We start from the raw sequence: 25786 nt of genomic DNA, 5'->3' as shown, positions 1-25786 counted from the left end.
CTGGCGAGACCTGCACATGCAAGTCCTTTGCGCATAGGGAAGTGAGCCCCTCGCCATTGGCCGTTAGCAGTGCACAGCTCTGGATTCTGTGCCGCAGAACTTGCTCTGAGGAAAGGACTTAACAAGGTTTTCAAGGGCATTTGTTGCCCAAGGGAGATGGGAACTCAGAAAGCAGTAGGAAAGAGGAGGTCACGCCAGAGCCAGGAGCCGGACATGCCGGCCCTCCGGACTCCCCGCCTGCAGGGAAGGAGGTCTCCGGCTGCAGCAGAATTCAGCGTCGCTGAGGGAGCACGATCTCTGGTAGAAAGAGTCGCCTACCCCAGAAAGCCGAGGCCCTGGCCTTGCGCCTGTTTTCTGTCGGTCACTCCTTTCGTGACTATTGGAGGAGTTCCCTAAGTGCTGTGCTCTGGGCTGGTCACTGAGGGGTGATGGAGACCTGGCCCTGCTCCTGCGAGCTCCCCGCCTGTGGGGATGGCATCCACGCTCACCTTTCCCAAAGTGGGTGTGTGTAGCCTCGTGCCTGGTGCTGGTGATCGGTGCCACCCAGGAGAGAGCGTCATCCAGCCTGACTTCAGCAGGCAGTTCAGGGTAGTCTGGAGGGAACATGATCATCTACAGGTTCATAGGAAGCAAAGTCATGAGCTGGATAAAGACTGAGCAGAGGCTGTGGTTTTCCAGGGCCAAAGAGCAGAGGGACACGTGCAAAGGTCCTGCACGCAGCAGGAGGGAGCTCAGCAGCCCTAAAGCATTGAAAGAAGCCAGGTTTGGGAGCTGCAGGATGACATGCCAGGGACTGGGGTCCTATCTTGAGCAGTGCAGGAAGGTTTAGGGGCTGCAGTAGGGGTTACCGTGCTCCTTTAAGTCAAATCACTCTAGACCCAGAGAGGATAGTGGTTGGAGGAGGCCAGGGAATGGGACCAGGTGGGAGGCTCTGGGCTGCACCCAGGACCAGAGTGTGATGCTTTTAGAGCCCTGTGGCCTTGGGGCTCCCATCTCTTGGACTTCTCCCAGCTGGTCATTTGTGCCTAATGGCTGCCTGTCCCCCTCTCCCCCACCCCCCAGCACCAGGAGCAGCACTCTGAGGGCCGGAGTGCCCCCTCCAGCGAGCCACACCTCATCTTTGTGTACGAGGACAGACAGATCCTGGAGGACGCGGCCGCCCTCATCAGCTACTACGTGAAGCGGCAACCAGCCATCCAGAAGGAGGACCAGGGCACCATCCACCAGCTGGTGCACCAGTTTGTGCCCAGCCTCTTCTTCTCCCAGCAGTTGGACCTGGGGGCGTCTGAGGACTCCGCTGACGAGGGCCGGGGGAGCCCCCAGGGTCAGGGTGCCGATGCTGGCGACCGAAAGAAGCCAGCACCGGGGCCGCAGAGCAGCCCCCCGGAGGAGAAGGGGGCCGTGGGCGAGACACCGGCCGCCGAGCAGCCACCGCCGCCGCCGCCGCACAAGCCCCTGGATGACGTGTACAGCCTCTTCTTCGCCAACAACAACTGGTACTTCTTCCTGCGCCTCCACCAGACCCTGTGCTCCAGGCTCCTGAAGATCTACCGCCAGGCGCAGAAGCAGCTGCTCGAGTACCGGACGGAGAAGGAGAGGGAGAAACTGCTCTGCGAGGGCCGCCGGGAGAAAGGCAACGACCCTGCCATGGAGCTGCGGCTGAAGCAGCCAAGTAAGGCCTCGGGCCCCCGGGGGTGACGCACGGGGGCTCCCCTCCACCGGCTGGGCGGGGACGCAGGTGCCGGAACCTTGGGCCGAGAACAAGGACGTCTGTGGCGGGAGGCGGCGTGCCACGGAGATTCGGATTCATCCCGGGGAGGGCCACGCGTGTCTCTGGCCCTGGGTGACCGCTGTGCCCGCCCCTCAGGTGAGGTGGAGCTGGAGGAGTACTACCCGGCCTTCCTGGACATGGTGCGGAGCCTGCTGGAGGGCAGCATCGACCCCACGCAGTACGAGGACACGCTGCGCGAGATGTTCACCATCCACGCGTACGTGGGCTTCACCATGGACAAGCTGGTGCAGAGCATCGCCAGGCAGGTGAGCGCGCCGGCCAGGCGGTGAGCGGGGCGGGGGGAGGCCTCGAGCCCCTCCGGGAGAGACCCTGCCTGCCCCGGCCCTGCCCGCAGCCCGTGCTATGCAGAGGGCCCCAGGGCCCCCATGTTTTTTTCATTCTTTTAATGAAAATAGAATTCATGTAACACAGAATTCACCGTTTTCAAGTGAAAAGCAGTGCAGTGGCATTGTCATGCCTGTATCTAGTTCTAGAACATTTCCGTTGCCTCAGAGGAGACCCTGTCCCCATGCGCTGTCACCCCTCCCTCATTCTCCTCCCCCAGCCCCTGGCAGCCGCCAGTCTGTCTTTTGTCTTACGGATTGGCCTGTTCTGGACATTTCACATAAATGGAGTCCCAGCCGCGTGTAGCCTTTCCAGTCTGACTCCTCTCGAGCTCAGTATGCTATTTCCAAGGTTGACCCACATCTAGCCTTGTCAGAAGTTCATCGTCTTCTGTGGCCAACTCCCACGCCATCATGTGGATGGACCCCATTGGCTCATCCACTCACCTGCGGACGGGCACGTGGTTGTTGCCACCTTTTGGCGACCATACAAGGATTCATTTGGCTCCTTGTCGACACACCATTGTCGAGGGTAGCAACATGTAAGGAGCCGTAGCCCGCTCCTCCTGGAGGGAGACTGTCGGCCGGTTACCCGCATTGCTGAGAACAGGAGATACCACAGCTGTGTCCACAGGAGGAAATCAGGCACGTGACTCAGTCGCGTTATTATAAACAGCAAAGCCTCTGATGAGGCAGACGTGGTCTGGGGATGTGAGTCCTGCTTGGTCACCAGAGTTGCACTGTTCAGCCTGACTCGGTTTCCTGTTTACCTAGGAAGGCTATTCACCGTAAAGCAAAAAAGCCGAGGAAAGAGTAGTGTCCTAACTCTCCCACCCAGGTACAGCTGCTAGAAATGGCATTTCCTTTCAGGTTTCACAGACTTCTCATCAAGGCAGAAACACACAGGAGCGTGCAGCTCGGTGGGTCTTCCCAGACAGCCCCAGCCCTGCCTCCTTCCAGCCCTCCCCGCCGGCAGGCCCCTGCAGCCTGGTCTCTGGCACGGGGACACTCCCCTGTGCACCAGCTGTTATGGGGCTGGGCGTCCAGTGTGCCCCCAGTGGGGCCCCATTCTGGGGATGGCAGCTTCGTCTGTAGCACCCCGACAGTTGGACCAGATCGGACACTCTGATGAACGTTGTTTTTTCTTTTTAATTCCCTTTTCCACAAATATCTCCTATAGATCTCAATTTTTTTTTTTTTTAAGATTTTATTTATTTATTTGACACACAGAGAGAGAAATCACAAGTAGAGAGGCAGGCAGAGAGAGGGGGGGAATCAGGCTCTCGGATGAGCAGAGAGCCCAAAGCGGGACTCGATCCCAGGACCCTGAGATCATGACCTGAGCTGAAGGCAGAGGCCCAACCCACTGAGCCGAGCCACCTAGGCACCCTAGAACTCATTTTTATATATTTGATTTGATTTTTATTTATTTGCAAGAGGCAGAGAGAGGAGCAAATTCTCTTCTGAGCAAAGAGCCTAATATGGGACTCGATCCTAGGACCCTGAGATCATGACATGAGCCGAAGGCAGACACAACTGACTGGGCCACGCAGACACCCCGAGAAGTCTTTTTTTTATTTTTTAAAGAAAAATGGAGCTATTTAGCTGAAGCCCTGGTTGGGCCAGGATGCCCTGCCCTTAGCTCTCCACTTTCCAGCAGGCCAGATGCTTGCGGGGCCCCATCCGTGGTGCCATCGGCAGCCTGCAGGGCCGAGCTGTCGCACTCTGCTTCTTTCAGCCTATTTGTTGAGCATTTCTTCTTTTTGGTGACAGCAGCCAGTGCTTACTGGGATCTCGCCGAGTGGCCACACATTGTGTTTATTCACCAGAGCAGCCACAGGGAAGGCCCTGGGTCTGCAGGAGCCTGTCGTGGGGCCACAGGCGGTGCCCAGGGGTGTCGACTCCCGCCTGCTCAGCCTGACCCCGCTGCCCGGCTCCCTCGCTGCTCTCTTCCTGGGTCTGCGTTTGCAGGGATTACAGGAATTGTGTTTACAGCCCAACACCTAGGGAGAAGGTACTTGCCACGTTACTGTCTTTAGGCGGTCGCCGTTCCTGTTCTGGCACTTTGCTCTAGTACTTTCTCTGTGCGTTCCTCACGCCCAGGCAGGGCCTGCTGGTCTAGTCCGGTCTGCTGGGGTCTGCGCTGCTTTCTGATCTGGTCTGGTGCCATCAGCCCCTGGCGCGGCCCCGCGGACCGACCGTCCCTCGAGGCCTTGGCTGACCTCCTCTCCGGCGAGAGGTGGGCAGCAGCGATGCCTCCCCCCTCCCAGGGGGCATGCATGCGGGGCACCAACTGGCTCTCGCTCCCCACAGCTGCACCACCTCGTGAGTGACGACGTCTGTCTGAAGGTGGTGGAGCTCTACCTGAACGAGAAGAAGCGGGGTGCCGCCGGGGGGAACCTCTCCTCCCGCTGCGTCCGCGCCGCCAGGGAGACCAGCTACCAGTGGAAGGCCGAGCGTTGCATGGCAGATGAGAACTGCTTCAAGGTGAGGGGGTGCTGCTCTCTGCCCCCCACGAGGCTGGGGCTGCAAGGAGGGCACCCGCGACGCGGGAGGAGCGGCCTCGCTCGATGCGGTACCCCCGCTCCTCTTACTGGGCCCCTGCAGGCTGGGGAAGGCGGTCGTAGAGGACCTGTCAGCCTCCGCCTGGCTCCCCCCGGCTCCCCCTGCGGCTTCAGCTGCTCACCCCTCCCTTCCCCAGGTCATGTTCCTCCAGCGCAAGGGGCAGGTGATCATGACCATCGAGCTTCTAGACACCGAGGAGGCCCAGACTGAGGACCCCGTGGAGGTCCAGGTGAGAACCCCCATCCAGACTCTGCACCTTGAACACACTGTGGGGGTCAGGAGCAGCCACAGGCAGCCCTGGGGGGCTCCCCACCCGCCACAAGCCCTGGGCACACGCTGCCGGAGTACAGGCTACAGAATGTCCCACCCGGAGCAGCCTCACTTGGCAGCCCCAGCGCTGTCTATGGAAGCCTGACAGGGGACAGCAGCTGCACGTGCGCCCCAGGAGCCACTGGGGGTGTCCCGGGGCAGGAGGCCATGTGAGAGCCAGGCCGCCCTCCCCCCACAGCCCTGTTCCTGCCGCCAACTCTGTGATGTCCCCCTGGGGTGTGTGACCTCGCACTGCCCAGGCGCAAAGCTCAGAGCCCTGGCTTCCGGTCATGCTGCCCTGGAAGAGTTCTGTAACTCTCTTGAGTTGGGGAACTCCCCCAGCCCGCACTCCGAGATACACAGTCCGCCTGGGGTCCTGGGGCTTCAGCCCCCAGCCAGTGGGCCCCCCCACCGCATCCTTCCCTGCGTGCTTCAGGGCTCCCCACACATGAAGTGCTTTCCAAGACGAGTGTGGGTCGGGGTCTGTACATCCTGCCCCTTCCAGAAGTTTCCAGCAAATGTGGTTTGGTTAGGCGTGAGTCTGGAGGAGCCTCTGGCTTTCGGAGGGTGGCAAGCAGGTGAAGCGTCCCCCGGACGCTGCAGGCCGTCCCCACCCCAGCCCTGGGCAGCCCCTGCCAGCCCCGCCTTCTGCTCACCCCCATCCCCTCCCTGGCCTTGCCCTGCTGCATGGGCCCTGGTGTCGTTCCTGCTCTCCGATCCGGCTCTCTGTGCGGGGGCCCTGTTCCCCGTGGGCGCTTGTCACGTGCGGGTGGTACAAGGGAGTGGTAGGGCTCGCCAAGGGCCACAGCTGTCGAACTCCGGGCTGTGGACCGGCGCTCCGTCCAGAGCGGCCGTCTGGGGGTTTCGGTTTCGCATCCCTCCTCCGTGGCCGCCATCCTCCTAGAGCTTTGGGGAGTGGGGATGAAAACACAGGCCTGTCTCCCTCCGGCCCCACAGCACCTGGCTCGCTACGTGGAGCAGTACGTGGGGACCGAGGGGGCGTCCAGCTCGCCCACCGAGGGCTTCCTCCTGAAGCCCGTGTTCCTGCAGAGGTAAGAGGACCCACAGACGCGGTTCCTCCCCGCGGGCCCAGGGAGGCCCCTCCGGCCGCCGGCAGCACGGGGTCTGACTGGGGGTCTAACTGGGTTTCCCGTGGCGCTGGTGGAGGGGTTTGGGTGGAGATTGCCACTGCTTCTGCTTGCCTTTCTCCGACCCCGGGGACGTGGGATGCCTTCCCGATGCTTACGGGCCATGAGGATTTCCCAGTCTGCTGCTCCTCCTCTCCCCCAGGAACCTCAAGAAGTTCCGCAGGTGGCAGTGTGAGCAGGTGCGCGCTCTGCGCGGCGAGGCCAAGAGCTCCTGGAAGCGGCTGGTCGGGGTGGAGAGCGCCTGCAACGTGGACTGCCGCTTCAAGCTCAGCACCCACAAGATGCTGTTCATCGTCAACTCCGAGGACTATATGTACCGCCGCGGGACCCTCTGCCGGGCCAAGCAGGTGCCCGCCTGGCTCCGCGGCCCGGAAGCCTGGGGTCTGGCCATGGGCCTCAGGGAGGGAGTGTGCCCCCAGGTTCCCATCCCCAGCCATCTAGGAGGGGTGCGCTCCCGGGTTCCCACTGACCCCCCCCCCCCCGCCATCTGGGGCTGCCCTGACTCCACACCCGTCCCCCCTCAGGTACAGCCCCTGGTCCTGCTGCGCCACCACCAGCACTTCGAGGAGTGGCACGGCCGCTGGCTGGAGGACAACGTGACGGTGGAGGCGGCCGGCCTGGTGCAGGACTGGCTGATGGGCGAGGAGGACGAGGACATGGTACCCTGCAAGACGCTCTGCGAGACCGCGCGCGTGCACGGGCTGCCCGTGACCCGCTACCGTGTGCAGTACGGCCGCCGCCCAGCCTCACCCTAACCCCCGCGTGGCTACCGCCTCGGCCCGGAGCAGCCCCGGGGCCTTTTCACGAACAACCCGAGGGGAGCAGTGTGTCCCCCAGCCTTGCTGCCACAGGCTGCGAGCGCCGGAGCGCGATGGAGTCGTGTTGGCTTGTGGCCCTGTGCCGCCATCCCTTTCGGCTTCCCTGCTTCCCTTTGGGCCTGTCCTGTGCCAAACCTGAGCCCCTCCTGCCCTTGACCTCTGGGGGCCCACTCCCTGCTGGAAGGAGGAGGCGCCACACACTGGCCCAGGAGCAAGCGATCGCCTTTATGTACCTGTTGGGCCGCTTTCGTCACACGTGCCAAATCCCAAGACGGGGGCACCATTGGTCCCTTTGTGCATACAGTGTCTGGAAAAGTCTGTGCTGAACCACGTGCTTGGTTGGGGGTCGGCGTTCAGGAGACCCCAACATTGAAGGAGTCGGGCCGGGGTGGATCTGCTTGAAAAGCATGTCCTTCCTGAATGGTTCTGAAAGCTTCTGGAAACTTCCCGAGATGGGCCCTGCCTGCATCTGATCATTGGGGCATGGGCCAAGTTAAGCTGATGCTTGGGATCCTTGGTCACTTTGAAAGCAGGAGGGGCCCTTTCAGCCAAACTGTTGAGATTCTGCTCCGTTGTCAAGATGTGGAGTGGGCAGGCAGCACTAGAACTGTCGAGGAGACCCCGCTCTGGAAAAAAGGAGACTCCAAACCTGTATTTTCCTGGCCTCTCAAGGGGAGGGGGCTCAGCCTGAAACTCCCAGTGAGCTCAAACAGCCCACACTGAGAGGGCCCAGGGGTGCCCTGTACCTAAGAAGGACATTCTAGAAATACATATATGCACACATATTTATTCATAAGCTCTCTTAGTGGTTGTAACTTCTGTAACAGCCAAGTCCCCTGGTTCCTTGGGCAGTGAGAGCCTTCGTGGGACTCTGCAGACCTGCCCTTGATGTTGCCGTTCCTGGACGGTGTGGGCGTGAGGGGCTGAGGCAACTGTCACACAGAGGTGTGCAAGGCTTTCTATGCCAAGAATGCCAAGCGGTTCGGGCGGGGGACCAGCTCTTTAGAATTCTTGCACCCTGAGAGGCCCTAGCTGGGCTCCTGGCCCAGGATCGACCAACGGGGGGCCCAGAACCATCCTCGCGTGCAGCCTTCCTCCCGCCCACCCAGTGGCAGCCCTCACCCTCCCAAAAACTGAGCTGTGCCAAATCCGCGGTTCTGGGAAGTGGAGACATGTTTCTAGAAGTTTTCTAGAAGTTACCTGTGGAACTCAAGATTTGCAAAGCTTTTGACTTGGGGTCTGGGTGATTATAATAGGGCTAGTGTGCCCTGCCCAGGGTCTCCTAGCCCGTGTTTGCTCAAGTCTACCAGGCACTTTGTCCACATCCTTGTTTTGTAAGAAGGGAACCTACCGGAATTCCTGAACCAGACCCTCCCGGCGCCATCCTCGGGAGCCCGTGGCCCCTGCCGTGCCTCCGTGTGGGCCTGGGGTGCGGGCCACGCCCCACCGAGCCCCACCCTGCATGCTTCTAGGGAGCCTCTCTTCTGTTTTTGAAGAATTTCTGTTCTGGGGCTTGTACTTCCTTTGCAGCTGTTTTGAATGTAGTTTTCCTTTTCTATTTATTTGCACATTAAAGTTAAAAATTAAATATTGACCTAACTCCGTGAGGTCTCTTGGTCGTTGCTTGTCTCTGAATCCCCATATGCACCTGCGCCCTCGCGATTCCCAGACCCCCAAGTGGCGACCCCACGCCTCTACAGGAGGGTCCTGTCCCCACCCACAGTTTTCTGGAATGTTCATTTTCAGCTCAGCTTTTATTTTCAGTAGGAAGGAGAGATGTTGCCCGTGGGAAACCCAATTTAAAGACTGCTGTTGGCTCCGAGCTTTCTCCGCCTGCGCAACACGGGGTCTTTCCCTCCCGCAGCCCACAAAGCCACCCTCCCTCCATGCTCCCTGACCCCTGCTCCCAGCCCGGCCCCCCTTCTCAACACACCTCCTGTGACTTCGTCTTCACCCCTCTGAACTCACTCGGGCCCCACCTCCAGGGAAGTAGGAGACCACAGCTCTTCTTAGGGTCCCCTTAGCAGATACCCCGTGAGGCTCCTGGCTGGCCTTCCTGCCCATTGGGCCTGTGGTCCTCAATCTCCCCCAAGTGGCCCCTGCTGCCTTCCAGGGACCCTGTCATCCATGGGCACCCCCACACACACAGTGCCCCCTGGTTGTACACACTTTCCCCTCCACAGAGAGTCCGGGCCTCCCAGGGAGTTCGGTGAATGAGGCTCAGTTCTGTCCCAGATTCTTCCTTGCCTCGAGCCCACATTGAGGATGGGTCTCAGGGCCCTGTGTCCTCACAGACTGGCCTGCTTGGAAATACTGGGAGGGGTGTCCTGGGGAGCTGGCCCTGCCCAGGCAGCCTCCTGAAAGGGAAGGGCATCGGTCTGAAGAGTGGGCGGGGCCTGTGGCTGTGATGATAAATGGGAAGGAGGGTCACCTGCTGGTCCTGTTGGGAAGGGGACATGACCTGGCCCTGTGGACACCAGGCCTGCAGCCTGGCGAGGCGCTGAGCAGGGGACCAGCCTGCTGGGCCTGGGCTTACCCACAGAGCTCCCGGATCCTAAGGGCCTATAGTGCCAAGCCACCGTCTGCTGCAGTTGATCGCCACACAATGAACGGCCCTGATGAACACAGCAGTCCTCCCTCCTCCCCACCATGCACCTCCCTTCCTCCCTCCTCCAAGTTTGGGGAGGGACCAAGCCACAGGACCAGACAGGTGGCCCTCCCCTCCCCAGGGTGGTGGAGGCAGCCCGCGTGTGGTGCCTGGGGAGGTGAGGGGGTGGGGGCTTCCAGGAGGGCCTGGTGCACATTCGTTCCATTATTATTATGTTACTATTGTATTACTTCTCTCTTCTGTTATCCTGTTACACCTTTTGCAAAGTATAACCGCACCTTACCCTTGACGTTCTGGCTAGGAAGGAGGCCACCTGTTCTGAACAACCAGCTGACCTCAAGGCAGTCGCAGGAGGGCGTGGGGTGGGGACTGGGGGATTGGGACCTCTCAGTAGAAGGCCAAGGGCCGTGGGTGTGGAGTGAGACCCAAACCATCGAACCACTGGCAGCTCGCCCGAGAGTCTCCAGCACCTTGTCTCACCGCCCAGTGTCCCCGAGCTCCCGCACATGGCCCGGTGCAGCAGCTTGGACAGAGGTCCTAGGGAGGAGGTATGGGCCATCTGGAGTTGGGAGAGCCGGACCTCAAACCCGGATGGGGTCAGAACAACCTCCTCTTGGCCAGAAGTGGGTTCATGTCCCTGCTCGCTGGCTGGGGCCCAGCCGGGGAGTAAGGGGAGGTGGAGGCACGGTGGTGGGAGTCCACCTGCCTTCAGAAGACATCAGAAGGAAATCATAATCTCCACGAAGACGGGACCCCGAGAGATGTCATACTGGAAGGACTCGAGGAGGCGCTACCTGGTGCTCCAACCTCCATCTAACACTGGAGACAGTGAGGTGGACCAGGATGGACTCCGGGGACTTGGGGCGGAGGCATTCAAGTGAGGCTGCAAGCCGAGGGAACCCAGCATTAGCTGCTGACTCGGATCTGATTGCCCTTTTCCCCCACCCTTTTAAATAAGTTTGTTTGGGGTTTTTTTGAAGATTTTATTTATTTGACAGAGAGAGAGAAATCACAAGTAGGCAGAGAGGTGGGCTGAGAGAGAGGAGGAAGCAGGCTCCCTGCAGAGCAGAGAGCCCGACGTGGGGCTCGATCCCCGGACCCTGGGATCACGACCTGAGCTGAAGGCAGAGGCTTTAACCCACTGAGCTACCCAGGCACCCCTTAAGTAAGTTTTTTTTTTTTTCCCCCTTAAGTAAGTTTTTAATGGTGTTAAAATACACATAAAATTGAGCCATTCTAAGCAGCCAGTTCGGTGGCTTTAAGTACCTTCACATGGTTGGTGAAGAAGGTACTTCATCTCCTGTCCCCACCATTCATCTCCAGGATTCAGCATCTTCCAAACTGCAACTCTGTCCCTATGAAACACGGACTCCCCACCTCCGCCCCCAGCCCCTGGCACCCCCTCCCACCCCTGCCCCGTCTCCTTCCTGTCCCTGAGCATATGACCCCTCAAGGGGCTTTATAGTTCTGATGCTTTCGTGACTGGCTTATCTCACTCCCATTATGATATCCTATCATGGACGAGTTTGTATCAGGTTTTCCCTCCTTTTTAAAGCTACTATTCTGCCTTTTTTTTTTCCCCCTTAATGTGAGTTTTTGGGACACCTGGGTGGCTTGGTTGGTTTGAGTGTCTGGCTCTCGATCTCAGCTCAGGTCTTGATGTCAGCATGGTGAGTTCAAGCCCCACATTGGGTTCCATGTTGGGCATGGAGCTAAATAAGTAAATAAAATGTGAGTTTTTATTAAAGTAATGGATGATATAGAAAATCCCAATAGTACAAAAAAAAAAAAAAAAACTGAGAGAAGTAGGCACCCAAGTACCTCTCCCCAAAGGCAGCTGCCCCCAGCATCCTGCAGGAACTGCCTCGCCATGACAGGTCACCCTGTGCCTCCAGTGTTGGGGTCCCCCCCACCGGCTGGCACAGGGTGATTTCTGTGATGGGGCGGTTGACAGGCATCCCCACCTCTGTGCAAGGGGAATACCCCTATATGAGTGATTTCCTGTGCACATGTACCTGCTGGCAATTCCCAGACGCGGGACTCTTCAGTCAAACCATCCTCCCGGGGGGGGGGGGGGGCTCCTGTCCACCCTGCCCCAGAGTTGCCCAGCTGCTAGCCCCCCAGCCTTCCCTGCACAGATTCCCTGTTCCACTCCTGGACAGCAGCAGGGGGTCCTCATCTGGGTTCCCCTGTGTGCTGAGAGTGACCTTGGCCACAAGCTGCCAAAAGACAGAGGTGTGGCTGAATTTGTCGCAAGTGCTGGTAGAAACAGTCCAGAAATGTGGGAGGCTCCTGGCTAGGACCCTGTCTCAGCCGGAACTCTAGGCCTTGGTCCCCCAACCCTGGGCTGGGGGCAGGGACCTCGGTGTCTCACCCTCAGCTGCACTGACTCTGTCCAGGACTGCTCGGTCACTTCCTGGCTGGTCCCTGTGACCTTGAGTGTGTGGCTAGATTAAGGCTCCCAGAAGCAGGACATGGCCACATCACTCTCCTTCTACCACCCCTAGTTCATTTCTCCTTCCTTGACCCCCCACCGCCCCCTCAGGGTCCTCCTGCTCTCAGGTCCCCCTCCCCCACCGCCACCGTGACCCAACCCTGACCATACTGGTTGAGAACCTCCAGGGCAAGATACTCAAGGCCTCTCCCCAGAGGGACATCAGAGGGGATTGTGTGCAGAAGACAGAGGCCCTCTGAGGACCCTTGGCTTTTTTCCAGCTACACAGCAGCCCCATCTGAGTGCAGGGAAGTGGAGGGCCCAGAGGAGGGTGGTGGTGGCTCAGCGGCCCTCTGTGCCCTCTGTCCTGGGCTGACCTGACCACCACTCTCAGGCTGAGGTGTGGCCATGACCATTCCCAGCAGCCCCGGGCTGAGGATGGAGCCAGGACTGAAGGGAGCCGAAGGGGCTCCTCTCCACTCCCAGGATAGCATAGGTCAGCATCAGGGGTCCGGGCCGAGGACCAAGACCTCTTCAGACACCTTCAGCGGACTGCAGCCTCACAAAGTGCCTCCCCTCTCTGCACCTCGCTTTGGGCCTGCCCGCCCAGGGCAGCGTGCTGGGGAATGAGGGAGGCCACAATAAGGCAGGCGGCCCCCGAGGGGACCTGGGGTGCTCGGACAGGGAGAGATCAGTCACGTGCTCTGATCTATGACCTGGGAGGCAGGGCTGTGATCCAGGCAGGCACAGACAGGAGATGGGGAGAGGTTTCAGGAAGGGCCAAGAATCCCTGAGTACGTGACCTGGCGGGCTGTCATGGGAACAGGGGCTGCAGACACGACTGGGCAGCAGGAAGCAGCCACTTGGCCCATAGAGGCTTTCTGGGCTGGACAAAGGCTGAAGGAGGGAACTGCAGCCTGGAACTTCCTCCCCCATCTCGCCGGCCCAGCACCCGGACCTCGCGTTGTGTATGACTCTAGTCACCAGGCCTCCTCAGCCCATACCACGGGCCTGCCACAGGCTTGTTGGGGGCAGGGGTTGGTTTATCTCCCTGGGCCCTGTCCACTCCTCCACTGGCAGTCAGGAAGCTGGGGGTGGGGGTCAGCCCGGCAGGAAGCCTGAGGTCAGCGGCCATAGCCCAGAGCAGCTGGCTGTGCCGAGCTTTGACAGCATGTGGGCACTTGCACTGCTGTGGCCCATGGTGCTGGGGTTCAGCCTGGAAGATGACAGCCAGAACACTCTCACCTACGATGAGATGGGGAGCGCAGGAGGAGATAATGGTGAGTGACCTTGGGCCTGTCTTGGAACTGGAGGGAGGCCTACAGTTGAGGAGTAGGAGACAGGGAATTGGGGAGGGGGGTTCCTCCAGCCCAGTCCTGAGCCCACAGGACTGTGTCCGGCTCTAATCCACCAAGCTGAGGGCTCCTGAGAGTTGGGGCCTGGACTGTAGCCCCCCCCCCGCCCGCCCAAGGAAGCATCAGGGGTTTGGGGGCAGTGTAGGTGGAGGAAACTCCCAGACTCTCAACACCTGTATCCCCTTTCCCCCAGATGGCACACTGGGGCCCTTCACCGGGCCCCAGGAGGAGACCCCTCACTCCCCCCACCCACGCAGCTTCCCGGGTCAGCTCTGGGCCAACAACAGCAACATTCTGGAGCTCCCAGACAGCTCTCGGGCACTGCTGCTGGGCTGGGTGTCCACGAGGCTGGTGCCCGCGCTCTACGGGCTGACCCTGCTGGTGGGGCTGCCCGCCAACGGTCTGGCGCTGTGGGTGCTGGCCACCCGGGTGCCGCGGCTGCCCTCCACCATGCTGCTGATGAACCTGGCGGCCGCTGACCTCCTGCTGGCTTTGACGCTGCCGCTGCGAGTCGCCTACCACCTGCAGAACCAGCACTGGCCGTTCGGCGAGGCCGCCTGCCGCGCGACCACCGCCGCGCTTTACGGCCACATGTACGGCTCGGTGCTGCTGCTGGTGGCCGTCAGTCTGGACCGCTACCTCGGCGTGGTGCACCCCTTCCGCGCCCTCACCCTGCGAGGCTGGCGCCTGGCCACCGGGCTCTGCGCCGCGGCCTGGGTGGTGGCCGTCGCCCTGGCGCTGCCCCTGGCGCTGCAGCAGCAGACCTTCCGCTTGTCGCACTCGGACCACGTGCTGTGCCACGACGCGCTGCCCCTGGGTGCTCAGGCCTCCTACTGGCGACCCGCCTTCCTCTGCCTGGCGGTGCTCGGCTGCTTCCTGCCGCTGCTGGTGATGCTGCTGAGCTACGGGGCCACCCTGTGTGCGCTGGCGGCCGGGGGCCCGCGCTACGGGCACGCGCGGATGCTCACCGCGCTCGTGCTGGCCTCGGCCCTGGCCTTCTTCGTGCCCAGCAACGTCCTGCTGCTGCTGCACTACTCTGACCCGCGCCCCGACGCCTGGGGCGACCTGTACGCCGCCTACGTGCCCAGCCTGGCTCTCAGCACCCTCAACAGCTGCGTGGACCCCTTCATCTACTACTACGTGTCTGTGGAGTTCAGGGACAAGGTGCGGGAGGGGCTGCTCTGCGGGGCTCAGGGCGCCTCCACAGCCTCCAGGGAGGGGGGAACCCAGGGCACACGGTCCACCTCACTCGTGTGACGCCCCCCCCTCCAGAAGGCGGGGCAAATGGAGAGGTGGGTTGCAGGGGGTGGAGCGGGGGATCTCCCTCCCAATTCACATCTATGGGGAACCCTTGAATGGGAGCTTATCTGGAAATAGGGTCCCTTTGCAGGTGTTATTACAATTTGGTCACACTGGCGTAGGGGGAGACCCTAAATCCCCTGTGACCAGTGTCCTTATAAGGAGAGGCCACACATACACACAGGGAAGGAGGTCATCTGAATCCGAAGGCAGACATGGGGGTGACGCAGCCGCAGCCAGGAAACAGGACGACTGCTAGCAGCCACCAGAAGCCAGGTGGGCAGCCTGAGACACCCTCCCTCGGAGTCCCCCCGCAGAAGCGAACCCTGCTCACACCTTGATCTCAAGCTTATGGCCTCCAGAACTGTCAGAGAATAAATTTGTTGTTTTAAGTCACCTGTTTTGTGTTTTTTGGTTAGAGCAGTGCAAAAAAAAATTAATATGGGGGTGAAATGCATATTCCCAGGACCAGCCTGCTCCCTTGCGTCGGAGGTGGGGTGGAGGCAGGGCTGATGCTCGTGTGCACCAGGTGCAGGACCCCTCTCAGGAGAAGGCTTGGGCCCCCACTCCCTCATGGCCCAGGTGACCAGGAGGCTGGTTGGCAGTCCTCCTTCCCCATAGCCCAGGGTCTAGCTCTGGGATGGGCTTCAGGGCGTGGGGCATCTCCTGGACAATCACTGTAGAAGCCCTCATTCTTCTCCCCAAGGCCTGGTGTGGCCTGTCATTGGGACACACAGGACTGTCACCCTCTGTCACCCTGGCGGCAGGACAGTACCTCTTCCTCCTAACCCAAGGTCTGACTCTTCTTTATGTTAATGTCCCCCACCACCCCAGGACCAGGTGGGTGGGCAACTGCAGAGTGGATGGGTGGGCCTGGTGGGAGAGAGGGCTACAGCCCCGCGCCCCCCACCCCGAGCTGTTTACCCTGGGTCTGAGCTGTTCTGAATGCAGGGGAAGGGTACCTACCACGTGGGGAAGGGGAGCCACTGACCCCACCCTGGAGAACAGCATTGAGCACTGTGTCCAGAGTCATGGAGGCATCAACTGTGGGAGTAAGCAGGCTTCCCCAAGACAGAGGGAAGTGGGGGCCATTCTTGGGCTCCCCATCAGGGCCCATATGTATCTGGCTTAGGGAAAAAATGAGCCAGTGGGCAGGGAGCCCTAGGACACACGCACGTGCCGGCGAGCCTGGGGAAGTGTAAGATCAGCGCAGTGTATCCATGTCAACAGCGTGGTTGACCAAGTCGGAGTTTTCCAAGATGTCACCGCAGGTGGGGGGGCGGCTGGGTGAACAGTACCCGGGACCTCTCTGTACTGGCATAATTTCTTACAAATGCATAGGAGCCTACGATTATGTTGGAGTGCAGGTATTTGAAACACTCCTCTCCACCCGCTCCGAAAGGCTGAGCTGGAGACTGGAGAACAGAGGTGCTGAGGGGCCTGATGGGAGCTGGGGCTCCCACCCTCTGGGCTGCCCCTCCCCCAGGCCGAAGCCTGTCTGTGACTCTGGGAGTGAGCTTTTATTACGGGAGCTTTTATTACGGGAGTGGCCTCCACAGGGAGCAGGGGTGCGGGTGGGGGTAAGGGAAGCGGGAAGTGGCCGGGGTGGCACACCAGGGACCCAGTGGCTGGGTAGTGCCCTCAGGGTTTCTGTGCTGTCCCTGCTGGAGGTCAGAGATGAGCAGCGTTGGCAGCAATAAATACCACCGCACAGGGGAGAAGACAGGCCATGCCATTGCGGGACCAGAAACAGTCATCCCCTGAGGATCACAAAGAGGAATGGACCACAGCTGAGAGGCACAACCCCCCCCACCCCCACCCCCCACCCCCGGCAGAAGGCAGGTCTGGTTGCAGAGCTGGGCTCCCCCTCCGGGATGCTGGGAGAGAGCAGTCCCCATGTGGGACGCCAGGAAGTCAGGGGCTCAGGGGTTGAGGCCCTGAGGCTTTCCCTGAGGGCCTGGTGCTGTCAGCATCAAACATTCGGGGACCCCTGGGGTAAGATGGAGGGGTGTGGGGACTGTGATCATTAGGGGACAATTCGAGGTCTAGGTCCAGGGGCTCATCAGCCCAGGTGCCCCAAAGGGAGCCTAAGCTTTGCATTTTGGAGAAAGGTGGCCTGTTTCACTTCGAAGTTGGTGATAAGGGGATGGATGCCATCTATGTTCCTGATTTGGTTAAATGTCATCGTGTCTCTTCCATCAGAGGCCTTTGGCCACGGGTCCTTCTCAGGAACATCCCATCTCCTGGAGCGGGAGCTGCTCTGGCCCGAGAAGGGGGTTGCCCAGCCCCAAGTGCAGCTGGGGAGGCGGGTGGGGGGAGGGTTGAGGCCGACCCTGCTGTTGACAGAGGGCCGGAGGAGACCCGTCATCCATCGAGGCAGGTCTTTGCGTTCTGGGCATCAGGTTCATTTGGAAGCCAGGGTCACCAGGGGCAGAGTCAAGGGAGTTCTTCCATCAGTGGCCCCCTTCTGGGAGTGCCGACAGGGACAGGATGCAGCCAGGTCAAGTCCTCCTGCTCAGAGCGTTAGGAAGAGAAGCCGCTCTGACTGGAGAGAGGAAAAGAGAAAGACAGCGTGGGCTGTCAGGCCTGCGGGGCACCGACATGCCCTCTGCTAAACTCCACGTCAGTGGCCCAGCCTGGCTGCCTTTGCCCATTGGAACAGATGCATCCGCCCTGGAGAGGACACTCAGGACCCTGCCCACCCCTACCGGGTCACAGTGCTGGGACAGCTTATTCACTTCTGACCCGCACAACGTGCGTGGATGGCACGGGAACGCTAAGTAAGAAAAGCCAATCTCAAGAGGATTCCCTTTACACAGCATTCTCAGAACGACAGACTCTCTGGTAGGGTTGGGGAAGGGGGGGTGCGGCTTTCAAAGGGCAGCTGTTGCATATCTTGTCTATGGTGGTGATGACCCAAAGCTCTCCGTGGGGGGAAGCTGCAGACTCAGTTGTGACAGCGGGGAAATGAACAAAGTAAACTGCAAACGTGAAGGGTGTATATTCTAATCCCCGGAACTGAATCAAAACGAAATGCTACAAAAGTATTCCATAAGTGCAAAAGGGGCACGTGAAAGAAAAAATGGTACAAATACTGAAACAATAGCCATCAGCCCAGTTCTACCCGTAATTATCTTAAATACACACGGACCAAGTGCCGGACACCCCCTCCCCTGGCCCTTGGCTATAAACCCCCACGTTTTCTTGTAGTATTCAGAGCTGGGTCCTGTCTTCCTCTCTATTGCTAGACCCCACCGCAGGATCCTGCTTCCTATCTCCAGTCCCCTCCCTTGAACAGTCTTCCCTGCCATCTTAACAAGCATCGCGAATAATTTTTCTTTAACGGGGTCCCAGGGTCCCTTGGGAAGGTGTGTCCTGGGGTTGTGTCCTCGGGAGACTCAGCCTCACCATGCTCATACAGGCTGTTCTCTGATGTGTGTTGGACTGTGGGGAGAAGAGAGAATGGATCCCCCATTGGTTGTTCCTGGAAACCTGCAGGCTGACCTAATGGTCACTGTCACTCCCTGTTAGGTCCAGGGCAAGCAGGGGGAAGGCGCTGGTGGGGGGGCTTGGTTCTCACCTGTCCTCTGCCTCCCCTTCCAAGTCCATCACCTCATGGCCATGGCCGGCTGCCAGGTGCCCAGCATCTGGGAGAGCTGGGTCATAGTCATAGCTGTAGGAGGCAGAGGCTGGTGTCAGCTGCTCTGGAAGGAAGGTGGGGCTAGGTCGGTAGGAGCGCCCTGGAGGGACACAGCCTGGTGGGGGGGGGGGGGGACGGGGAGAGACTGTGAAAAGGAGATGACGTGTCCCAGAGCAACAGACAGGAAGTGGGAGGTCACAAGAGTGAGGGAAGGGGACACAGAGCTCAGAGATGGGGGTAGATGCAGAAAGGCACAAACTTTGGGTGGGGGAGGGGAGAGACTCAGCAAGACTGAGGAGCCACAGAAACGCAGACACAAGGAACCAGAGATGGGGGAGGACACAAAGCTTAAGGAACAGAGACAGAAAGACAGAGCCTGGAGGAGAGATGCTGGGGCCACCGTTGTGGGGAAAGCTGGGAGGACCAGGGAAAGGGAATCTAGGGCTGTGAGAGAGGGAGGGGTGGGGGTAAGGGGAGAGGAGAGAAAGGAGAGAGTGATGCTAGACAGGAGGGAGGAGGTGATGGGGAGGAAGGGGAGAAGGTGTTAGAGAAGAGGAGGAGGAGGTGATGGGGAGGAGGCCATAGGCAGGAGGGAGAGGTGATGAAGAAGATAGGGCAGTGCACTATGTCCAGGGGGAGCTGGGGTCCCAGAGGCCAGACCCAAGGTGGGTCCTCACCGAGGGCACAGTGGCTAGGGGACACGGGCTCCAATCTGGCGCGGCCTAGGCAGGCAGCCTCCTGCAGGTGGCAGGCGCTGGTGTAGACGACTCCATTGGAGCCGCACACCGGGTCCCCACCGGCGCTACAGTCACGGGCGCAGCCACAGCGCGTAATCTTCGCCCCCTCCTCTGGGGAGGCCACAGGACCCCGCTCAAGCGGGGACCAGCCTAGGGGCGAAGCGAAGTCGGCAGGGTCTTCGGGACCCCAACCCCCAGCTGGTCGGCGCTGGAGCAGGGATTACCACCTTTCACAGGGTGGGGACTGGGGCGCGACAGTTACTGGAGTCCCTGAGCCCTGATCTGGTGGAATTTCATGCAAAGTATTTGCCTACTATTTGCGAAAACAAATAAAAGTTATCAACGAAGGCAGTCTAAACTTATTTCAAATGTTTAAAAAATAAAGAATAGGGCCCCAGTCCCACCCAGAACTTTGCTGTGGCCACTCACTCACTTCATGGCCAGGGACCTGCAGTTCCTACACCTCTGGTTCGTGGAAGAAGGGGCACCACGGGTTCTGCTCTGGAAGTGCTCCCACCCCAATCGGCCCCACCCTCTCCCAGTCTCACGTGCCCCCGGGCTCTGCCCTGTCCCTCCTCACCGCCCGCCCACAGCCCGCTCGACCACGCCCCTTCCCACTGCCCGCCCACATCTTACTCGGCCCCGCCCCTTCCCGCTGTTCTCCCACAGTCCGTTCGGTCCGCCCCCTGCCCCTTCCTGGCCCCGCCCCCTCCCACTATCCGCCCACAGCCCTCTCGGCCCGCCCCTGCCCACCTCCCGACCCCGCCCCTCTCGGCCCCGCCCCCAAAGTGTGCTCCCTTGACGGAGGTCTGTCCTCCTGCCTTTACCAAGCTGTCCTCCTCGGCTTGGGGACCCTGCTTCCCCGCTCTGATCTGAGCTCCAAGAGGACGGTCGAGGTGGCTGGTGGTAGGGGAGGCAGTGGCCCGCGCACTCACCCGGGCCCTGGGCCGGAGCGCGCTCCACCTCGTTGCACGCCGGTCCCGCGCACAGCTCCTGGGCAAGCGGACTTCGGGCACTGACGTTGTAGAAGCGCGTGGCTTCGAAGGCTGCGGGACGAGGCAGGGGATGAGCGACCAAGTGATGGGGTGACAAGATGAGGAACCGAGCTGGGGGTGCGGGTGAGCGCGGGCCTACCAGGCTCATAGTAGTCGTACACAGAGACGGGCAGCGCGGATATCCTGCCCACCACATGTTCACGCAGCGCCCGGAACCGCACGCAGGTCAGGCACCGGCTGGGGATCTGCGGGGTTAGCAGACCGGCTCGGACCTGGCTGGGGCCACTGGGTTCAGGGATAAGCTACAGCCCCTATGCTCTGCTATGCATCAAAGCACGGGCCCCCAGAACTGGCCGATTTCGGGGTACCCAGGAGGCGTGAAACACAGAAACCTGATTCCACTCAATCCCGTGGGTCCTTCCATCCTACCTGGGAAAACATCTCTGCTGGTCTTGGACTCCCCACTTCCGTCCCCTCCCCCCACCAATTTGCGGTGTGTCTCTATGGATTTACCTGTTCTGGACATTTCATATACACGAAGCCTTTTGCGTCTGGCTTCTTTCACTCCACATGTTTTCCAGGTTCATCTATATGCATCCGCTCTGCATTCCTTCTTTGTGTCTGAACACTATCCCCTCCCCTCCCAACTTTTTCCACCCAGGTGAGCTGGCTGGGGCACTAAGCCACCAGCTGCGCCATCTCTACCTGGATGGATTGTCCCCGTTTCTTTTTCACGCTATGAGATGGTTGCCAGAACCGCCCTGACAGCTCTCTACCCTCACCCACGTGGGTACTGTAGAAGCCTCCACCCCTGCCTGCGCCCCCACCCCAGAACAGTACCTCATCAAAGTAGAAGAGCACTCTGCGTCCGGCCACCTCGTACCTTTTCAGCGTGAAATGCTTGTCAAAGAGCAGCTGGCAAGGAAGCCAGAGGTCAGGGTGCACCCAGGCCCTCCCCCAGGGCCAGCTTCCTCCCCCCCCCCCCCGCCTCTGCGGGGCCTGCACTGGTCAGTGGGAGGTAGGCCAAGGCCCCAGAGGCTGGCGACTTGCCTGTGGTCATCCAGCAAGTCCCCATGGGGGTCGGGGCCGGGGCCAAGGGATGGCGGTCAAAGCTCCCCAGAACTTGACAGCCCACCCAGGGCCGGGGAGAGGGGATGTGAGGCTGGTTACCCTTCCCCGAGCTCCTGCCTCCCCTCCCCTCCCCTTCCCTTCCTGCAGCCTCCCTGTGGCCATCCCCAGCTCTAGTGCCTGGCTGAGCCAGGCCACCTGCTTTGACCTCAGCCGCGACATTCAGCCACCATCCAGCCTGGGACATCCCCATTTTTGATGTAAAAACCCAAGTCCTCTGTGCGGGCCCCTCTCCTTACCCTGGTGCTCTGCCCAGCCTCCCTGATCACCCCCAGCCCCCAGGAGCAGCCTTTCCTTCTCCATCCTCCCCACACTGCAGACCTCCTCCGGCCTGGGGCAAGACAGCACCGCCCTCTTTGTGCCTCCCACACACAAAAGGGGACATGGGACTGGTCTCCCTGGAATTTGAGGGCAGTGGCAGGTTTCTGGAGAACCAGGGTGTTGTCCCTACAGCTCACCCATGTTTGCTGAATCCCCCCTCCTCCACCTGCATCCCATTCCTCCCCACCTACCCCTCAGCGGGTGACTGGCCTCAAAGAACCAACTCTGCCCAGAAAGGCCAAAAAAAAAAAATTATGAAGGGCTGGGAATTTGCAACCTGGACAGGGCAATCAGCTAGAGACTGCCGGGCTCCCGCCTACCGGCGCCACCTCACCTGCTCCAGGCTCTCGCGGTCCACCCGGAAGCCCGAGAGTAGGGGCACCTCCAGGACGGCCATATTGGAGGACCCCGCATGCAGCCACCTTCCAATGAGAGGAGAGACAGGCCCTGGAGCTCAAGCCCCGAGATGGAACTCACAGTCCCCTCTGACACTCATAATCCCCACAGCTGAAGTCCTAGGGAGCACACCCTGGGCCTGGCCATGTGGCCCATCAGTACAAACACAGCTGGCTGGGTGACCGGTCAGCCCATTTCACACCCGAGACCCTAAGACCGTAAGGAGAGGGCTTTGCGGAGGGCTCTGAGCCTGACCGAGGCCTGCTGACTCTGGGCTGTGCTTGCCCCGAACCCTACGCTATGTCCCCAGCACAGGAAGCGGCTCTGTGGGGCCACGGGAGCCGCGGTGAACGGGGATCCCCCGTCACTGCCCAGGGACAGCCCTCCATGTCCCCTTCTGTGGCATGGGGTGTGCATAACGGCCTCTGGGGCTTGCTCCGGGCCAGGCCCTCCTGGTGCCAGGTGCTGGTGACAAGGAGGGTGGCTGACCTTCACAGAGGGACTTCCAGACTGTGGGCCCAAGGGCCATGGCAGCCACAGCCCCTCGGGAGGCTTCCTGTGGGGGTGTGGCCTGAGCACGCCCATAACTGGATGGCACACAGGGGTTCTTTCTGAAACATCTGAGAGAGGGATAAAGACGTCCCCAGCAGGCCTGATGGGGCCAGAGAGCTGGGGCCAGCCCGGCTGCTTCCTGCTCCCCCTACCCCAGTTGATGGCAGGTTGAAGGTCATGGCAAAGGAGGGCAGCCTTGGCAGCTCCAATGGGCTTTGGATGCCATGACAACCATCCACCTCTGGGCTCCCAAATCGTCACCAAGGTAACAAGCATCCTCTAAGGGCAGCTGCCCGTGCCCTCCCCTAAGACCCTCTGTGGCCTCGTCCCTGGGTCACCGTCAGGGAACCCAGGAGCCTTGGTCTGGCATATCAGGCAGAGGCCACAAACAGCGGTCCCCGCCTGGGCCACCTGCCTCACCTGTCACTGGGGTCTGCTGCATCAATCTGGAAGTTTCCATCTCCCTCCTCATTTCAAAACCCATCTACGATCTAAGTGCCTGACAGTAAGCATTTGATTGCAAAAGTATGCATCCCAAACACATCCATCTTGGTCAACATATTGCCAGCTGTGTGATCCAGCTACAGATAAGCACCTAGACAAGGGAGCCAGGTGCCCCCGCCCGCTGCCGCCATGAAGTTCCCCTTTTAGAAAACCCTGGGTCCCGAGATAACTGACCCGCTTTTCCCTTCCCGCTCCCTCATTCCTGTGTATATCTTTTTAAAATTTTGCCAATAAGAGGGGACTGGTGAAACCCTAGGCCCCCACTCTCTGCCCCAATAAAAGGCAAAGCCCCACCCAGGTCCAGACTTTCTGCCTGTGACCTCGCTGTGTAGCCCCGGGTGTGCCCGGTATCCTCCAGGAGCAGTGGATATGGAACCCCGTCCCTCAAGGTCCCCTGATGGCTCTTGCTGACATATCTTGCAACCACAGCAGGAACCACCAGGGCTGGTCCAGCCACCACAGTGGGCCAGAGCCGTGCCGCGGACATTCTAGCTGACAGCATCACAATCCACAGGCTCAGACTGAGCATCTGCTCAGCGCCTCGGTCCCTGGAGGCCATGTTCCTCAAACATGGCCCTCCTTAGAGGCCCAGGCAGTGGTGTTGGCCAGTGGGGAGGCGGCCTTACCTGGTGCACACCTCCAGGGTCACCTGGTACTCCTGCTGATGCTGATCGGCTGCCGGGTCATCATCATCAGCGGAGGAGGCGGGAGCGGGGGTCCGTCGCGGTTCAGCCTCAGGCTCCTGCAGGCTCACGAACAGCTGGAAGGCTGGCTTGGTCACTGGGTCCGGCACGTGGTAGGTGACATCAATCTGGGGAGTGTGCGAGGACCGAGGCTTAGGGAACCCGGGGTGGGGGGAGGGGAGAGGCAGCAGCATGGCCAGAATAAAGATGGAAGCGGTATCCGCGACAGACATGGGGACTACTGTTCACTTCATTTTGCCCTACAACTGCCCAAGCAAGTGTAGATCTGACTGCCATCCCCTTTGCACGCTTGTCAAGCCCAGGTCACGCACCACCTAGCCACCGTGTTGTCTTGGCTCCTGTTTTCGAGATGGAGAAGCTGAGGCTTCCGGGGTCTCCAAGCCGACTTGCCCTCTGCCCTCTAGCCGGAGCCCACAAGACCAGAATGCAGCTTAAGTCCCAGGGCCTGGCGACTGGGTGGCTGCAGGGAGGGCGAGGCTCAGGCATCCTGGACCAGGGACTGAGGGAGGGTGCCTGGGGGAGGCGTCCTGGTCGGGGCAGCAGCAGGGAGAGTAAACATGGGCCAATTCCGGGGGTGGGGGAGGGTGTCTGCTTATGGTCGGAGACCCCTGGATCAAGTGCCGGTCAGGTGGATTTTTGTGGGGGGGCCACACCCAAGAGGAGGTACAGCCACAGCTGCATGGCGGGGGGCACAGTCTGAGCCTGGAACCCCCAGGTTCCAGATGTCCCCACGAGCACCAGTGTCCCCACAGACTCACCTGCATCAGGCAGCAGCCTTCTCCCCTGGCGCTCACGAACAGCCCCGTGGGGAGGCTGGGGATCTGTAAGAGCGAGGACATCATGATGCCCTCCGCAGACACACCGGAGAGGGAGGGCAGTGGGGAGGGGCCCCCAACGTCCGGTCCAGGAATACACACCGCCGCCGTCTGCAGAACCTTCTGGTTGGCCCTATGAAGCTCGAAGGTCTCCTGGTAGTCCAGGTTGGTGGAGGCCAGGGAGATGGTGAGGTTGACACTGCCAGCATGGGACAAGATGGCATACTCCGCCAGGGCCTGCAGAGCCACGCAGGTGTCCTGGGGGTAGACAAGGAGGTGCTGACAGCCCCGGGGACAGGTCAGCCCGCGGCCCCCTGGCCCCATCCTGGGACATCTGGCCCAAACTGGAGGCACCAGGCGTGGACCCTCTCTGACAGCCAGAGACCCTTGTGGCTGGAATGGAGGGTGAGTCTGGTGCAGACATCCGTGGACTGGGGGTCCTAATGATGGGTTGGCAACTCCGCAGAGGCAGAAGCTGGGTCCCCGTCCCAACGCCAGTGCATCAGACCCTCAGGCTCCATCCTCTGCCTTCCCCTGGACTCCATGTCCCCCAGGAGTCACCCTGGGACCTAAAGCAGGCAGTGGCTTCCTGGTGAGCTCTGAGCCTCGAGCCTGAACCTCAGTGACCCCGCTGGGAGCTGAGCCCCATCCTTGGGCCCTGCTCAACTTACCTGAGTGGAGGAGAAGCCCCCAAGCGCATTCCGCTGCTGGGACAGCCACTTCACCACGGGCAGGGCGGTGGCCACATCACCCAGGAGGGTGTAAGTCAGCAGCGCGTAAGCTGTCATTTCCACCTCAGCCGAGACCACTGCAACAGACGAGGCTGCCTGGGGCCCTCTCAGTGCTGGGACCCGGGACCCAGCACCCAGTACCCAAAGCAGTGAGCTGGTACCTGACCGAGAGACCCCATCGCTGAAGCTCAGGAATGCATCCTTGTCCGTGTCCCGGGAACCCGTCAGGCTCCAGTGGGTGACCCCATCTGTAGGGGGCCAGGACTGGTCAGGGGCCACGACTCAGTTCAGCTTGCGTCCTGGCATCCCTTGGGGAGGGTCAGTGCATATGGCCTCAAGAAGAGACCTCGGGGGCGCAGGTGGGATGGACACCAGGGGAGGAGGGTGCCAGGGGCAGAGGCCTGGGGCAAGAAGGGCCTTAGGGTTGGGGCGCCTGGGTGGCTCAGTCGTTAATCGTCTGCCTTCAGCTCAGGTCATGATCCCAGGGTCCTGGGATCGAGCCCCGAGTCTGGCTCCCTGCTCAGCAGGAAGCCTGTTTCTCCCTCTCCCACTCCTCCCATGTGCATTCCCTCTCTCGTTCTCTCTGTCAAATAAATAAATGAAATTAGAGAA

The 25786-nt window shown here is 60.5% G+C and overlaps 3 protein-coding genes across 11 annotated transcripts in view; 2 read left to right on the top strand and 1 right to left on the bottom strand.

Annotated features, from left to right (window-relative positions):
* The window catches only part of SIN3B (SIN3 transcription regulator family member B), a 34922-nt gene extending 26368 nt beyond the window's left edge, over window positions 1-8554 (top strand). Inside the window, exons 13-19 of one of the 2 annotated variants that reach the window (XM_082744990.1) lie at window positions 1063-1672; window positions 1868-2037; window positions 4429-4602; window positions 4817-4909; window positions 5947-6041; window positions 6280-6484; window positions 6662-8554. In XM_082744990.1, coding sequence (XP_082601116.1) covers window positions 1063-1672; window positions 1868-2037; window positions 4429-4602; window positions 4817-4909; window positions 5947-6041; window positions 6280-6484; window positions 6662-6892 — 1578 coding nt within the window. In that variant the 3' untranslated portion in view covers window positions 6893-8554. The other variant, XM_082744991.1, reaches the window with a different exon arrangement.
* Window positions 8555-12971: 4417 nt separating this feature from the next.
* F2RL3 (F2R like thrombin or trypsin receptor 3) lies at window positions 12972-15047 on the top strand. 2 transcript variants are annotated; one of them, XM_082691604.1, is made up of 3 exons: window positions 12979-13277; window positions 13546-14516; window positions 14836-15047. In XM_082691604.1, exons 1-3 carry the CDS (start codon window positions 13169-13171, stop codon window positions 14908-14910), a joined length of 1155 nt encoding a protein of 384 aa, XP_082547730.1. In that variant the 5' UTR covers window positions 12979-13168; the 3' UTR covers window positions 14911-15047. The 2 variants fall into 2 exon arrangements, with proteins under 2 accessions (XP_082547729.1, XP_082547730.1); XM_082691603.1 differs by lacking the exon at window positions 14836-15047 and having other exon boundaries at window positions 12972-13277; window positions 13546-14744.
* Window positions 15048-16164: 1117 nt separating this feature from the next.
* Window positions 16165-25786, bottom strand: part of CPAMD8 (C3 and PZP like alpha-2-macroglobulin domain containing 8) — a 70815-nt gene continuing 61193 nt past the window's right edge. For 3 of the 7 annotated variants that reach the window (XM_082707932.1, XM_082707933.1, XM_082707934.1), the window contains 12 exons: window positions 25336-25422; window positions 25115-25251; window positions 24546-24701; window positions 24387-24449; window positions 23551-23735; window positions 21807-21894; window positions 20864-20938; window positions 20163-20268; window positions 19964-20074; window positions 18969-19178; window positions 18232-18355; window positions 16165-17196 (listed from right to left, as the gene is read on the bottom strand). In XM_082707932.1, the coding sequence (XP_082564058.1) occupies window positions 17175-17196; window positions 18232-18355; window positions 18969-19178; window positions 19964-20074; window positions 20163-20268; window positions 20864-20938; window positions 21807-21894; window positions 23551-23735; window positions 24387-24449; window positions 24546-24701; window positions 25115-25251; window positions 25336-25422 (1364 nt within the window). In that variant the 3' untranslated portion in view covers window positions 16165-17174. The remainder of the gene's footprint in view (window positions 17197-18231; window positions 18356-18968; window positions 19179-19963; window positions 20075-20162; window positions 20269-20863; window positions 20939-21806; window positions 21895-23550; window positions 23736-24386; window positions 24450-24545; window positions 24702-25114; window positions 25252-25335; window positions 25423-25786) is intronic. The other 4 variants (XR_014305015.1, XR_014305016.1, XM_082707935.1 and 1 more) reach the window with 4 other exon arrangements.

The sequence above is a fragment of the Mustela nivalis genome (assembly GCF_964662115.1).
Source record: "Mustela nivalis genome assembly, chromosome: 1".
In the NCBI taxonomy this organism is placed as follows: domain Eukaryota; kingdom Metazoa; phylum Chordata; class Mammalia; order Carnivora; family Mustelidae; genus Mustela; species Mustela nivalis.
The sequence above is the reverse complement of the archived record's forward strand: the minus strand, read 5'-3'. Positions and strand labels throughout refer to the sequence as shown.